General features: G+C 49.6%; 1 protein-coding gene across 7 annotated transcripts in view; it reads right to left on the minus strand.

The window, feature by feature from the left end:
• The window catches only part of SYBU (syntabulin), a 43,760-nt gene extending 37,327 nt beyond the window's left edge, over positions 1 to 6,433 (minus strand). For 2 of the 7 annotated variants that reach the window (XM_077271092.1, XM_077271089.1), the window contains exons 1-2: positions 6,165 to 6,433; positions 5,770 to 5,832 (exon numbers count right to left, since the gene is read on the minus strand). In XM_077271092.1, the coding sequence (XP_077127207.1) occupies positions 5,770 to 5,793 (24 nt within the window). In that variant the 5' untranslated portion in view covers positions 5,794 to 5,832; positions 6,165 to 6,433. Of the gene's footprint in view, positions 1 to 5,769; positions 5,833 to 5,942 lie in introns of all 7 variants that reach the window. The other 5 variants (XM_077271093.1, XM_077271090.1, XM_077271087.1 and 2 more) reach the window with 4 other exon arrangements.
• Between the last annotated feature and the right edge of the window lie 8,477 nt (positions 6,434 to 14,910).

Below are 14,910 nucleotides of genomic sequence, written 5' to 3' on the forward strand. Positions count from 1 at the left end.
ATAGCGGTCGCAGTATATTACACAGTGGTATCACCTATATAATGTACGTACCGCAGTCGCAGTTTCACCTATATAATGTGTGAGTGAGTGTGTGTGTGTGTGCATGTATGTGTACATATGTGTGTGTGCATGTATGTGTACATATGTGTGTGTGCGTATATACATATATATGTATGTGTTTGTGTGTATGTATGTGTGTGTAATTATGCGTGTCTATGTTGTGCGTACGTATACATACATACATACATACATACATACATACATACATACATACATACATACATAATACACACCACTTATTTTTCGGATTATAAGAGGCTCCGGATTATAAGACGCACCCCAAATAATAAGAAAAAAATATTTTTTAATAAAATGGTGGTGCTTCTTATAATCCATGCGTCTTATTGCTTACTGGGAGTAGTGGGTGCAGTGAAGGGGGGTCTCAGGGTCGTTGCTGGAGGAGGCAGGAGTGGGGTGATGCTGCAGGCCAGGATGAGGGGGGCTCTGATGAGCGACGTGATGGTGTGGGGGGTCTTGTGCTGGTGCATGTCCGATGCTGCTGCCGGGTGTCTCTGGGTGCCTGGCGGTTGCTGGCCGGTGCTGCGGGTGTCTCCGGGGCCCAGCAGTGCTGCGTGGGTGTCCGGCGCTGCCATTTTGCGACAGGCCAGAGCCCCGGAAATTCCACGGTTCCCTGTGTGTGTGCAGTGGACTCCGAGAATATGGCCAAGAATATGGGCTAATGAGTCCATTGCTTAAAGGGATTGTCTCCCACTAGGACAACCTCGTCTTAAACTGAATGTTCGGCCCCGATACATTAATAAAGCCTATACTCACCTGCCGTGCCGCGCCGTTCCCACAGTGGCTGTTATGTGGTGTTATGCCACATGTTGCCCGGAACCAATCAGTGCTGGTGTCACTGTCTCTGCCTTCAGACAAACTGAACATGAAGAGGAAGTGCAGGATGAGCTGCTTGATCCCGGACGTCCTCTTCATGTTCAGTTTGTGCGAAGATTGAGACAGTGACACCAGCACTGATTGGTTCCGGGCATCACATGTCATAACACCACATCACAGCCACTGTGGGAACGGCGCGGCACAGGAGGTGAGTATAGGCTTTATTAATTTATCGGGGCCGAACATTTAGGGGTTGTCCTAGTAGTGGACAAGCCCTTAAATATTTGGTGCTGCTCAGTTATATATATATATATATATATATATTGCTTGCGTGGTGTAAATCTAAGTATCTGTGTATATACACTGCACAGTACCACTCCTCCTGTATATACACTGCACAGTACCCTCCACCTGTCCTGTATATATACACTGCACAGTACCACTCCTCCTGTATATACACTGCACAGTACCCTCCACCTGTCCTGTATATATACACTGCACAGTACCCTCCACCTGTCCTGTATATATACACTGCACAGTACCCTCCACCTGTCCTGTATATATACACTGCACAGTACCCTCCACCTGTCCTGTATATATACACTGCACAGTACCACTCCTCCTGTGTATATATACACTGCACAGTACCACTCCTCCTGTGTATATATACACTGCACAGTACCACTCCTCCTGTATATATACACTGCACAGTACCACTCCTCCTGTATATACACTGCACAGTACCCTCCACCTGTCCTGTATATATACACTGCACAGTACCATTCCTCCTGTCCTGTATATATACACTGCACAGTACCACTCCTCCTGTATATATACACTGCACAGTACCCTCCACCTGTCCTGTATATATACACTGCACAGTACCACTCCTCCTGTCCTGTATATATACACTGCACAGTACCACTCCTCCTGTATATATACACTGCACAGTACCACTCCTCCTGTATATACACTGCACAGTACCCTCCACCTGTCCTGTATATATACACTGCACAGTACCACTCCTCCTGTCCTGTATATATACACTGCACAGTACCATTCCTCCTGTCCTGTATATATACACTGCACAGTACCACTCCTCCTGTATATATACACTGCATAGTACCACTCCTCCTGTATATATACACTGCACAGTACCACTCCTCCTGTATATACACTGCACAGTACCCTCCACCTGTCCTGTATATATACACTGCACAGTACCACTCCTCCTGTATATATACACTGCACAGTACCACTCCTCCTGTATATATACACTGCACAGTACCACTCCTCCTGTATATATACACTGCACAGTACCACTCCTCCTGTATATATACACTGCACAGTACCCTCCACCTGTCCTGTATATATACACTGCACAGTACCCTCCACCTGTCCTGTATATATACACTGCACAGTACCATTCCTCCTGTCCTGTATATATACACTGCACAGTACCACTCCTCCTGTATATATACACTGCACAGTACCACTCCTCCTGTATATACACTGCACAGTACCCTCCACCTGTCCTGTATATATACACTGCACAGTACCACTCCTCCTGTCCTGTATATATACACTGCACAGTACCACTCCTCCTGTATATATACACTGCACAGTACCACTCCTCCTGTATATACACACTGCACAGTACCACTCCTCCTGTATATACACTGCACAGTACCCTCCACCTGTCCTGTATATATACACTGCACAGTACCACTCCTCCTGTCCTGTATATATACACTGCACAGTACCACTCCTCCTGTATATATACACTGCACAGTACCACTCCTCCTGTATATATACACTGCACAGTACCACTCCTCCTGTATATATACACTGCACAGTACCCTCCACCTGTCCTGTATATATACACTGCACAGTACCATTCCTCCTGCCAATCCTGTTCCTGTCCTGTTCTTGGATAGGCGACATTGGTCTTTGGGAGGGTTAATATTGGTTTATTATTTTCAGGAATACTATGGGAAAATAAAATATATATATATATTGGAAAACACATTTAAATGGATTATACCAAGTAATCCCCTTTCCCGAGAACTTTGTAGTTGCTGGGGTCCAACCGCTGGGACCCCCATGATCTCGAGAACCGGCGCTCTAAAGAAGCGATCAATCGTGGGCACTGTGGCGACATTCACACATAGCTCTTCAAATAACGCCTTTAAGAGGAGCGTTGAAGGGCACAACACAGTATAGGAAAATCCACTGATCGGGTGTGGGGGGAGTGTTAAGGTACCGTCACACTCAGCGACGCTGCAGCGATATAGACAACGAGCCGATCGCTGCAGCGTCGCTGTTTAGGTCGCTGTAGAGACGTCAAACACAGCAGCTCCAGAACGATGCAGGAGCGATCCTGTGACGTAACGGCGACTCATTTATCGTTCTCACAGGTCGTTAGCTCCATGTAAAACATTGCTGGCATCGTTGCTTTTGCTGTCAAACACGACGATACACGCCGACCTGACGACCAAATAAAGTTCTGGACTTCTAGCTCCGACCAGCAATATCACAGCGGGATCCAGATCGCTGCTGCGTGTCAAATATGACGAGATCGCTATCCAGGACGCTGCAACGTCACGGATCGTTGTCGTTCTCGTTGTAAAGTTGCTGAGTGTGAAGGTACCTTTATAGTCTGTGGGCTGGTGGGGTTTGTGTGGCATTGCTCCTTTTTTGTCCCAGTCCGGCCCTGGACAGCTCTGCAGGGAGGCTGCCATACTTTGTACTGGTTTTACTCCCTGCATATTGTGGGGCAGCTGAAGGGTTCAGGTAGCAGTGTCATCGCCCTGTGTTGTTCTGTAGCCCACATCCCCACACTGACTATATACAGTGGGCAACTAAGGGGTAGACAGCAGTTCCTTATGAATAGTAGGGTCAGTGGGTAAATGTGTCTACCTGTTTTACAATGGTATGGCCCAAATGTGAGCTGAGGTAAAACATTGCCAGAAGCTAAGAGGGACCAAGCTTTCTTCTCTTTAGCCTCTGACATGTCCATACACAGGCACTAATGCCCTCACACTTCTGCCAGTATGTACTGCCGTGTGTGTGGCAGTAGTTTTTCTAATAGTCTTATCACACCTGTCTGCCTTACTTCCTTGAGGAGGGACGGGAACCAAAGTTGACGTGTTCTAATATTGAAATTCCATTTCCCAGCTCTGGAAATTCACCACTTACGGTTGGAGGATTGGCAGTGATTGCATGGTTTAGAGGAGCACACTTCCATTTATAAGGGGTTGTCCCCGTCAGGCTGGGTTTACAGGAGGGATACCCTCCGCGAGGCTGGAGGTTGTGGTGCGTATACAGAATGTAAACTTCACTCTTGTGAACCCAGCCTACAACTAATTATGTAATGGTGCATGTATTACTAATGCAGATGACGTTTGCGTGTGTCGCCATTTCTAATTCATCTATATATTTTACTATATTATACTGCTCTGTAGTAAGCTCCGTTCTGCGCCCATATGTCTGTAGTAAGCTCCGTTCTGCTCCCATATGTCTGTAGTAAGCTCCGTTCTGCTCCCATATCTCTGCAGTAAGCTCCGTTCTGCTCCTATATCTCTATAGGAAGCTCTGTTCTGCTCCAATATCTCTGTAGTAAGCTCGGTTCTGCTCCCATATCTCTGTAGTAAGCTCGGTTCTGCTCCCATATCTCTGTAGTAAGCTCGGTTCTGCTCCCATATCTATGCAGCAAGCTCAGTTCTGTTCCCATATCTCTGTACCAGCCTGTTTTTAAAGCCTGTTATGTCTGCTGCTTTAATGCAATGGTCAGAGGTAAGCAGGGAAAAGGAGGGCCACTGCCTTGTGATTGCCCCCCAGGCTGAAAAGTGCCAGCCAGCCCCTGATATAACTGCTCTAGATTCCATCACTAACCCTTCCAAAAAAAATGCAGTCTAAAGTGGACAACTCCTTTTAGATGCCTCCACATTGTTTCTTTTTTCCTAGTACTGTACAGTAGATTTAAATAATAGATAACAGATTGCATGTCTTCCATTTTCTGGGCTCCCATGCAATAAAATCCAGGAAAACAGGAGTCCTGACCAGTGATCTGCTCCTAGGAAACATGACATGTATGCGAGAACTGTCACACAAGGCTGCCAGGTTACATTTGGGATTTACAGCAAAAAAACAACCACATCCTAATATAAAACCATTTTTAGCAAGCACGGTAAGAAACAAAACAAAAAAAAAAACCAAACCAAGGTAAAGTCCCACGCTGCATTGGATTTTGTGCACATACGTCATTCAGTCGGTTATCAGAAATATCAGTGCGTCACACACACGTAATAGGCCTCATCTGAATCGGTTTCCCAGCAAACAGGCAGGACGTGATCTGTCCGAGACCCGTAGACTCAGAAGAACAAAATCAGACACAACTCCAGGTTTAATTTTTTTTTTTTTCCCAGACACTCGATTTACAGTCCCCTTGACTAGAATGGGTACGTGCTCAGTCTATGAAAAACATGGACATGTGAATGACGGCTTAGAGTAAATGATATCCTCTAGTAATCGAAGATCAGGCATAGAATTCACTTTGTATTATAAATATATAATAAAATATAGATAAATATATACACACACAAAAAACAACACAACCACACACACAAAACATAGAATATCACAAAAGGAAAAAAAAGAAAAATAAACAAAAACCACTTGAGGATTTCACTGATGCAGACACCCAGATTTGTAACGGGATAAACTCCCCCCAGAACATCATCCACTATAGTGCAGAGAGCCAGACAAGGACATTCATACAATCATCAATCCTGCAATAAACACCCCAGATTGCAGCCGACGATTGTGCACGACACATGACGCAGTCCTCACCATACCCTCACCCCTGGTCCTCACCTTGCGGTCCTGCAGAGGTCCCATGGTCCACCCCACTCCTGATCAGCAGAGGTAGCTCACACCCTGTGGACAGGACACAATGAGAGAACACAATGGATCACTGATCGTCTCCTCGTTCCCCTCCCTGACACTTGTTGACTCAGGACTACAACCCCCATGGTTTGGGTGTTCACCTCTTCTCCATCAATGATTCCTGACAAGTGGCAAGACCAAACCGACCAACCATCCAGCCCCTAAATAACTATCAATTGACCCCTGCCTTGGTTAATTATGCCAATTAGCCCGGCTCCATTGCACCAGCCTCTTGTATAGCATGAGACATTGCAGCAGAAGCCCCCCAGTGCAGCAGAAGCCCCCCTAGTGCAGCAGAAGCCCCCCAGTGTCGGGTCCCTTACCAGACAGTGGTGCAGTGCAGCGGACACAATGCTGCGCAGCCTCCTCCTCCTGCAGCACACACCTCACTGGCTGCACAGCTGATGTCTTCCCAGAGACAGGGCAGAGCTCTCCGGCTGCAGAGCCGCCTCCTCCGGCTGTGATCAGCTCCTCACACTGAGGGCACATGATGCTCCGTGTCCCCGGGGAATGACACGGCTGAGCCACATAGTGCCTGGTCACTACCACCGCCGGTAAAGCCTTAGTGACCGCCACACATTACATCACACCTGGAGTCACACACGGTTCTCTCAGCCCTTTTAAATGTTTGTAAAAAATGTAGTTTTTTTCTATTCAGAAGTCTATGGGGGGAAACAACATGCTGGGTTCAGAGAAAAACACAGGGAAAAAAAACTACGTTAACCCCTTGGACCTCAGCCATCCATGTTGCACATGATTTTCACATATAGAACACGTCCCCATTATAATCTATGGCACTGTTCACATGTTCTTGTATTTCCAGATCATGGGTCATTTTGTTACAGTAGTGAGTCGCCCGCCAGGGCCTTGGGGTACTCGGTAGCGGGTCCAGTGATCACAGGGGGATGTCACGATGGCTACGACCCGGTCTGAGGCCCAGGGCGCCCATGTAAGAGGGAAAGGTCTTTAAAGGGAATAAAGTTTATGTTCGTGACGCCACCTGTGGTATTCGGTCAGGGTGACTGACGCTGCTTTAAGGGGTCCTCTGGGGTGATGTTATGGCAGCTAGATGGTATACCTTCCCACAGGTGAAGAATGTCCCCAGGGCTTCCCGATGTATATGGAGCGCCCCCCACGTGTAGGGCAGTGCGGTACTCGGTACCGGGTCTATCTCTCTCGGTTCTGGGGATGTCACGGTGGCCCGACCCGGTCCGTGGCCCTTCTGAGGGGCGTCCAATTAAAGGTGAAGTTTGTCTGGTGTTCGTGACGCCACCTGTGGTATTCGATCAGGGTGACCGACGCTGCTAGGGGTCCGCTGGGGTGATGGAATGGCAGCTAGATGGTATACCTTCCCACAGGTGAAGTGTATCCCCAGGGCTTCCCAGATGTGTAGGTGGTGATGGTGGACGTTGTAAGGCGCAATGAATAACGAGGACACAAAGGTTGCAGTCTCTTTACCTTTTACTGAAGACTTCAGGGTCCACAGTCCAGAGTACCGTTCACAGGGCAGGCAGAGTCCGGCCGGTCCGAAGGCAAATCCAGAGCTCTCTTAACCACATGGAAATCAGTAGCCTTCCTACTAGTGCCTGTGTGTTGTAGTACCTCCCTGCTGAGCACCACGGGATAGTCCTCACAACTTTCGTGGATGTTTCTGATCTTCTCTCTCTCTGTCCCCCAGATGGTATGGATAGGTCAACCCGTATGACGGGGTAGGCCTGGAGCTTATTTATAGGGACACTAGAGACGCCCCTCTCCCACAATTTGCCTCCGTGCCTTCTTAGGTATTAAGGTCGGGCAACCAACTTGGAATTGACTGTCCTGCCGGTCTCTGAAGTAATACGTAGAGTCAATTACTCCCTTGGTGTTCCGGCCACCGGCTACGCGCCTCAGAAGGAGGCTGCCGATCTTGGGGCAGAACTCCTCCCGGTGTTATCTCCTTGTGCTGTGACTTCGTTTCTCACTCTCCACAATACAATTAATTTCCTGTCCTTTCTTAGGATGCTACCGCACGTGGGGCAGGCGCAGCTCCGTAGCTCTCTATCTCGTGCTTGGCCTCTGTCAGGATCCCACCCCTGACAGGGATCCTCTGTCTGCAGCTCAGATGTTCCTCCTTCTCCCCCTGTCTGCCTGACAGGAACCCTCTGGGTCAAAACCCAGGCAGCTTCTGACTAACTTCCTATCAAACCCACCAGTTTTACCCGTGTGTGAGGAGTGCACTAATAGATAGAAGCAAGGCTCCCCCTGGTGGACTGGAGTGTGAAGTGTAGTGTGTGACTTGTGATACCTGGCAAGGTGAACTCCTTTAGTACCATCAGACGTAATATCACTCCCCCTGGTGGAAGAGCGACATTACTGCAACGACCAGGTCTCTGGGGCGCTGCACATAGATGGTAGAATGGTGAAAGGTGCAGTGAAGAACTAGGACACAGGGTTGCAGTCTCTTTACCTCGTTTACTGAAGACTTCTGCAGCCACAGTCCAGGGCACCTAATCACAGGGCAGGCAGAGTCCGGCCAGATTGGAGGCAAGTTAGGAGTCCCCTTATCCAGGTAGAAAATAGAAGCCTTCCTTTGCGCTGTAGTGGTGTAGTCCCGGGGCAGGACTGGCCATTTGGCAATTCTGGCAAATGCCAGAAGGGCCTGTCTAGTCATGGGCTGCCTTGTGTGCTACGTTGTTAACAGAATCAATGTTCTCAAGACACCCAGATACAGTTAACAGTTGTGATGGAGCACAAAGCCGGTCACTCTGTCACTTACCTCAGCATGCCGTGGGTATAATTAGAAATATTGGTCTTGTAGTAAATCTTCCTTTCCTCCATCCAGGGTAATATTAATAATATATCCCATCTGGTTATTGGGGATGGGGACATATGGGCCTGTGTGATTTCAAATGCCAGGGCTGAATTTCATCCCCAGTCTGTACCTGTGTAGTCTCCTACTGCTAGAAGCTTCACATAAGGTCCTCACAGATATTATCTCTTTCTCTCTGTCCCCCGGGTAGGATAGGACATAACCCATATGACTGGTGACTTGAGCCTGTTTATAGGGTCTCTTAGATGATCCGGCTCTGAAGGGTGTCACCGTGCCTCCTGGGTGTTTGGTCGGACAGGTAACGTGCAATTAGCTGTCCTGCCGGTCTCTGATGTAAGGCGTAGAGGTCCTTACAACCTCGGTGTTCCAGCTATCGGTGCTCTGCGCCTCAGAAGGAGGCAGCCTGCTCGGGGGTGGTTCCCTTCTGGTATCCTCTCCTGTGCTTCCTCTCCTGCACGCTTATTATTCGGCTTTCTAAAATATCTATTTCCAGGAGCTGTAGCACTGTGGCCTACACAGCTCCATAAACCCTCAGTCCTCCTCAGACTGCTGTCTGGAACTCACTAACTTTCCCTACAGACTACCAGTATTATATATATGGGGAGTCACCTAGTAAATAGGATCAAAAGCTCCCCCTGGTGGCCTGGAGGGTGAATGTGTTGCATGTTTGTGGTACCTGGTTACAGTTATCCTTTCTTGCCTCCAAACGTAGCATCATTACTGTGACGACCAGGACCCTGGAGTGCCACAGTAGCATGGATGAAAGTGACTGCATGATTGGCAGGTATAGTGCTGCCATGATGAGTGCATGATCGGCAGGTATAGTGCTGCCAGGATAAGTGTATGATCGGTAAGTATAGTGCTGCCAGGATGAGCGTATTGCAGCGCCCCAGAGTCCTGGTCGTTGCAGTACTGTGGCTCCGCCACTAAGGGGAGCTATGGTACGTCTGATGGCACTGAAGGAGTTCATCTGATCAGGTATCACAGACACCAATACATTTCACCGCCGGGCCTCCAGGGGGAGCTAAGGGTTCTATTTACTAGGCCACTCTCCACACACTGGTAAAACTGGGGGTCAGGCAGGAAGTTAGGCAGAAAGCTGACTGGGTTGGAACCAGGCAACACCTTGTAGCAGAGGGTGTTGTGGGGGGAAGATTCGGTTGGGCCCCTGTCAGGGGTGGGATCCTGACAGAGGCTTGGCAACCTGAGAGAACGTAACGGGACCGTGCCTGCACAGTATAGCGGCGGTGCCCAAGGAAGGATTAGAAGCGAGATAGATTGTGCTGAGTGAGAAACGAGATCAAAGCAAGAAGGAGAATACCAGTAGGGGTCGTGCTGTAAGACCGAGGCAACATCCTACTGAGGCGCAAACAACCGGTGGCCGGAACGCCGAAGGAAGTATTTCTATATACAGCTTCAGGCAATACTTCGAACCTACGGCAGGACAGTCAGTCTCAGGCGGGCTGTCTCACCTAAATCACCTATGCAGTCTTGGGGGGCAACTTGTGGAGAGGGGCGACTCTAGGGTCCCGGAAGAGCTCCGAGCCTACCCGTCAAACGGGTGCCGTCCTAACCATAACATCAGGGAGGGACGGAGGATTAGCAGAACATCATCTAATCGTGTTGTGAGGGAACTTAAGAAACAGACACAACAGTTGTGGGGACTTTCCGTAAGCACAGCAGGGAAGGACCGCAACACATAGCGCTAGAAGGAAGGCACAGATTTCCACCTGCAAAGAGAACTCTGGAGGTGCCATTGGACCGGCCGGACTTGCGCAGCCTGGTTATCCGGGATCCGGACTGAGGACCCAGAGATTTTCAGTAAAGAGGTAAAGAGACTGCAACCTGGTGTCCTCGTTATTTACTGCACCGCACCACCACACTATTCACATCTATCATCGACTGTGCGCCCCTCGGCAGGGTCACGGACTGGGCCTAGCCACCGTGACAACCCCAGAGCAGAGACTCAGAGGCCCGGTACCGGGTACCCCTCGGCCCTGCGGCAGTGGGGGGGGCGCTACAACTTGGCGTCACGAACAGGATTTTCTTAAGCCTGAAGAATCAGGTCATGTGTGCCTTGGAACTGTGATTTACTGTGCTTTATTGAGAGACTGTGTAATGCCATTTGCTGCTAGGAGTTACCGCCAAAACCGCCACCATTGCAGCGCTGAGGAGAAGCGCAGGAGAAGAAGAGGGGCGTGGAGTGGGCGTAGACAAGCTGGAGAGCGCGAACGATAATGGCCGCCCAGTCTAAATATTGTTGCATCCTAAGGGCGGGCCCGTCCACAGGGGAGATCCGCCTCCTGATCTTCTATGGCGGGCGGAGGCCGAAGAAACGAAACTATGACTCGGATGAGGTGGAACTGGAGACTAGAGAAGGTCTGCAGAAAAGGATGGCCCCGCATCGACCCCTGTTACCAGAGGATTACTCCGATATGCCCCCGCTGGAAGATTTGGATCCTTGGGAGCTGCCGATGGGGCATCCTGTGCCTGAATGGTCCCCAGTTCGTACGCCTTCCGCAGGAGAGGGGAGCGGCGCCGGAGGAGCTACCGCGAGTGAAGGTACCCAATGCCGCGAACCCCGGGGAGGCCACCTCACCTCTGCACACGACCCGGCCACTGCTGCGACCAGTGGCGCCCCGATGTCTCCGCCGTCTGGCACTAATGCACCGGGGGGGCATGACCTCGGGCCCTTTCCCTGGGGGGAATATCGGAACCACCTGATCGCGGAGTTACAGCGAGAAGTGGAGCGGGAGGCGCGAGGCGAATTGCTGGAGGGCTCCCTGCCGAAGTGGGGCGTTGTGATTGTTTACCTGCCCCAGACAGGAAAAGGCTTCGTGCAGGAGATTGGGACAGCCCTAAGAGTCCGCATCACTCGGGATGAAGTGGAACCCTGCCTGTGCGGAGACGGCGCCAAGTCCTTCCTGAAGCCAGGGGATGTGGTCACATACCGCCGGCACTTAAAGGGGAACAGCTGGTGGGCCCGAGATATGCAGCGCTGCACCGCCGTTCTGGCGGTATCCCGAACCGAGGGGGAGGAGCTTGCCGCTGAAGCTGCTGCTGCTGCCGCCGCCGCTGCCAGCATCATCCATCGGCCCACGCAGACCCTCATTGCAGCGCACTACCTGGTCGTGCAGAAGACCCGAACCCACGGGGTACACCTGGCCGCGGGAGTAAACTTTGAGTCCAGCTTATCCGGTCCGCAGAAAGCCACTTGCCAGGTAAAGCCTCGGTGGGGGCTGCCTCCTGAGTAAGATATTAATGCTCTGAACATGTAAATAGTTCCTTGCTTAACTGTTTCTACTGTTTTGCTGCTAAACCCATTTAGGGTTAACTCTTAAAGGGATCCCTTTGTTGACCCGGGATCCCTATTGTTTTGTTTACTTTTTCCAAGTTTTGCAAAAGTTTCCAGAACTGCCGCAATCATGAACAGTGCATGATACAAACTTTTTGTAAATAGTTTGCACCTTCTTAAAGGTGCACCCTACTGGTTTTACTTAAAGAGAGACTCTTTGCGAAGATACCGCACCGGAGCCTTTGCTGAGTATGGACTGGTAGCCTGAGAAGATATGCTACCTCATAAAGACATGGTCCCCTCTTAAAGGGGAGGTTCACATGTTGCACTTAAAGGAACGGTATTGCTTTAAGACAGACAGATAGCAATAATGTCCTGACAAGGGAAAGTGATGATAATGCTTACATGTAAAAGTTATATGTATCCAACTAGTTAATTGTAAAGAAATGCTGATAATGTTCTCTGGTAGAAAGTGAAAGCTAGAAGAAAGATGCAGTGGGCCCGTAGGGGTAGACGTAGTGTCCTGCATACCTGTCAGTAAGAAAAGTAATGATGGAAGTTTAATGTTTGATAATGTTGATAGAAAATGAGGACAGAAAGTGAACCCGTAGGGGTTAGTTGGTGAGTCCTCTTAGGAGCCATATAGAGATGGCTCAGTGCTCTTAAACTGAAAGAAAAATGTTATGTTCTATACTGTGTATAGTAGTTGAAAAGACAGAAGGCTCGGGCTGAAAGGAGCGGTCCTGTAAGAAAGGAGAGGCAGTAGGTCTGGCGCTGTTAGGACAGGCGGTCCTGCAGATTTAAAGAAGGAGAATGTAAAAGTTAAATTGCCTTATAATGTGATTATAAGAAGGTCTTTAGCGGATTCAGAGTGTACGTCCTTAAAGGCAATGTTAAATTATTGTTCAAGAATTTGTACTAAGTAGAATACCCGGTTGGGTAAGAAGAGTTACTTATAGCATGTTGCTATGATATTTAACCATGTTTGTAACATTCAAGTGTCCTCACCTCCCATAAAGGGAAGCTCTATTTAAATATGCTTATTGTTATTGCACTCAACAAATTGTATGTCTTTTTGCTAACCTGTATTGTTGTTTTCTTCCCAGTCCCGGAGTACTGGATTTAACCGGGGGGAGTGCAGCGCCCCAGAGTCCTGGTCGTTGCAGTACTGTGGCTCCGCCACTAAGGGGAGCTATGGTACGTCTGATGGCACTGAAGGAGTTCATCTGATCAGGTATCACAGACACCAATACATTTCACCGCCGGGCCTCCAGGGGGAGCTAAGGGTTCTATTTACTAGGCCACTCTCCACACACTGGTAAAACTGGGGGTCAGGCAGGAAGTTAGGCAGAAAGCTGACTGGGTTGGAACCAGGCAACACCTTGTAGCAGAGGGTGTTGTGGGGGGAAGATTCGGTTGGGCCCCTGTCAGGGGTGGGATCCTGACAGAGGCTTGGCAACCTGAGAGAACGTAACGGGACCGTGCCTGCACAGTATAGCGGCGGTGCCCAAGGAAGGATTAGAAGCGAGATAGATTGTGCTGAGTGAGAAACGAGATCAAAGCAAGAAGGAGAATACCAGTAGGGGTCGTGCTGTAAGACCGAGGCAACATCCTACTGAGGCGCAAACAACCGGTGGCCGGAACGCCGAAGGAAGTATTTCTATATACAGCTTCAGGCAATACTTCGAACCTACGGCAGGACAGTCAGTCTCAGGCGGGCTGTCTCACCTAAATCACCTATGCAGTCTTGGGGGGCAACTTGTGGAGAGGGGCGACTCTAGGGTCCCGGAAGAGCTCCGAGCCTACCCGTCAAACGGGTGCCGTCCTAACCATAACATCAGGGAGGGACGGAGGATTAGCAGAACATCATCTAATCGTGTTGTGAGGGAACTTAAGAAACAGACACAACAGTTGTGGGGACTTTCCGTAAGCACAGCAGGGAAGGACCGCAACACATAGCGCTAGAAGGAAGGCACAGATTTCCACCTGCAAAGAGAACTCTGGAGGTGCCATTGGACCGGCCGGACTTGCGCAGCCTGGTTATCCGGGATCCGGACTGAGGACCCAGAGATCTTCAGTAAAGAGGTAAAGAGACTGCAACCTGGTGTCCTCGTTATTTACTGCACTGCACCACCACACTATCCACATCTATCATCGACTAGGTATAGTGCTGCCAGGATGAGTGCATGATCGGCAGGTATAGTGCTGCCAGGATAAGTGTATGATCGGTAACTATAGTGCTGCCAGGATGAGCGTATGATCGGCAGGTATAGTGCTGCCAGGATGAGTGCATGATCGACTGGTATAGTGCTGCCAGGATAAGTGTATGATCGGCAGGTATAGTGCTGCCAGGATGAGCGTATGATTGGCTGGTATAGTGCTGCCAGGATGAATGCATGATCGACAGGTATAGTGCTGCCAGGATGAGCTTATGATCGGCAGGTATAGTGCTGCCAGGATGAATGCATGATCGACTGGTATAGTGCTGCCAGGATAAGTGTATGATCGGCAGGTATAGTGCTGCCAGGATGAGCGTATGATTGGCTGGTATAGTGCTGCCAGGATGAATGCATGATCGACAGGTATAGTGCTGCCAGGATGAGCGTATGATCGGCAGGTATAGTGCTGCCAGGATGAGTGCATGATTGACAAGTATAGTGCTGCCAGAATGAGCATATGATCGGCAGGCATAGTGCTGCCAGGATGAGCGTATGATCGTCAGGTATAGTGCTGCCAGGATAAGTGTATGATCGGCAGGTATAGTGCTGCCAGGATGAGCGTATGATCGGCAGGTATAGTGCTGCCAGGATGAGCGCACGATCGTCAGGTATAGTGCTGCCAGGATGAGCGTATGATCGGCTGGTATAGTGCTGCCAGGATGAGCGTATGATCGGCAGGTATAGTGCTGCCAGAATGAGCATATGATCGGCAGGTATAGTGCTGCCAGGAGGAGCGTATAATCGTC

The sequence above is a fragment of the Ranitomeya variabilis genome, chromosome 6 (assembly GCF_051348905.1).
Source record: "Ranitomeya variabilis isolate aRanVar5 chromosome 6, aRanVar5.hap1, whole genome shotgun sequence".
Lineage (NCBI taxonomy): Eukaryota > Metazoa > Chordata > Amphibia > Anura > Dendrobatidae > Ranitomeya > Ranitomeya variabilis.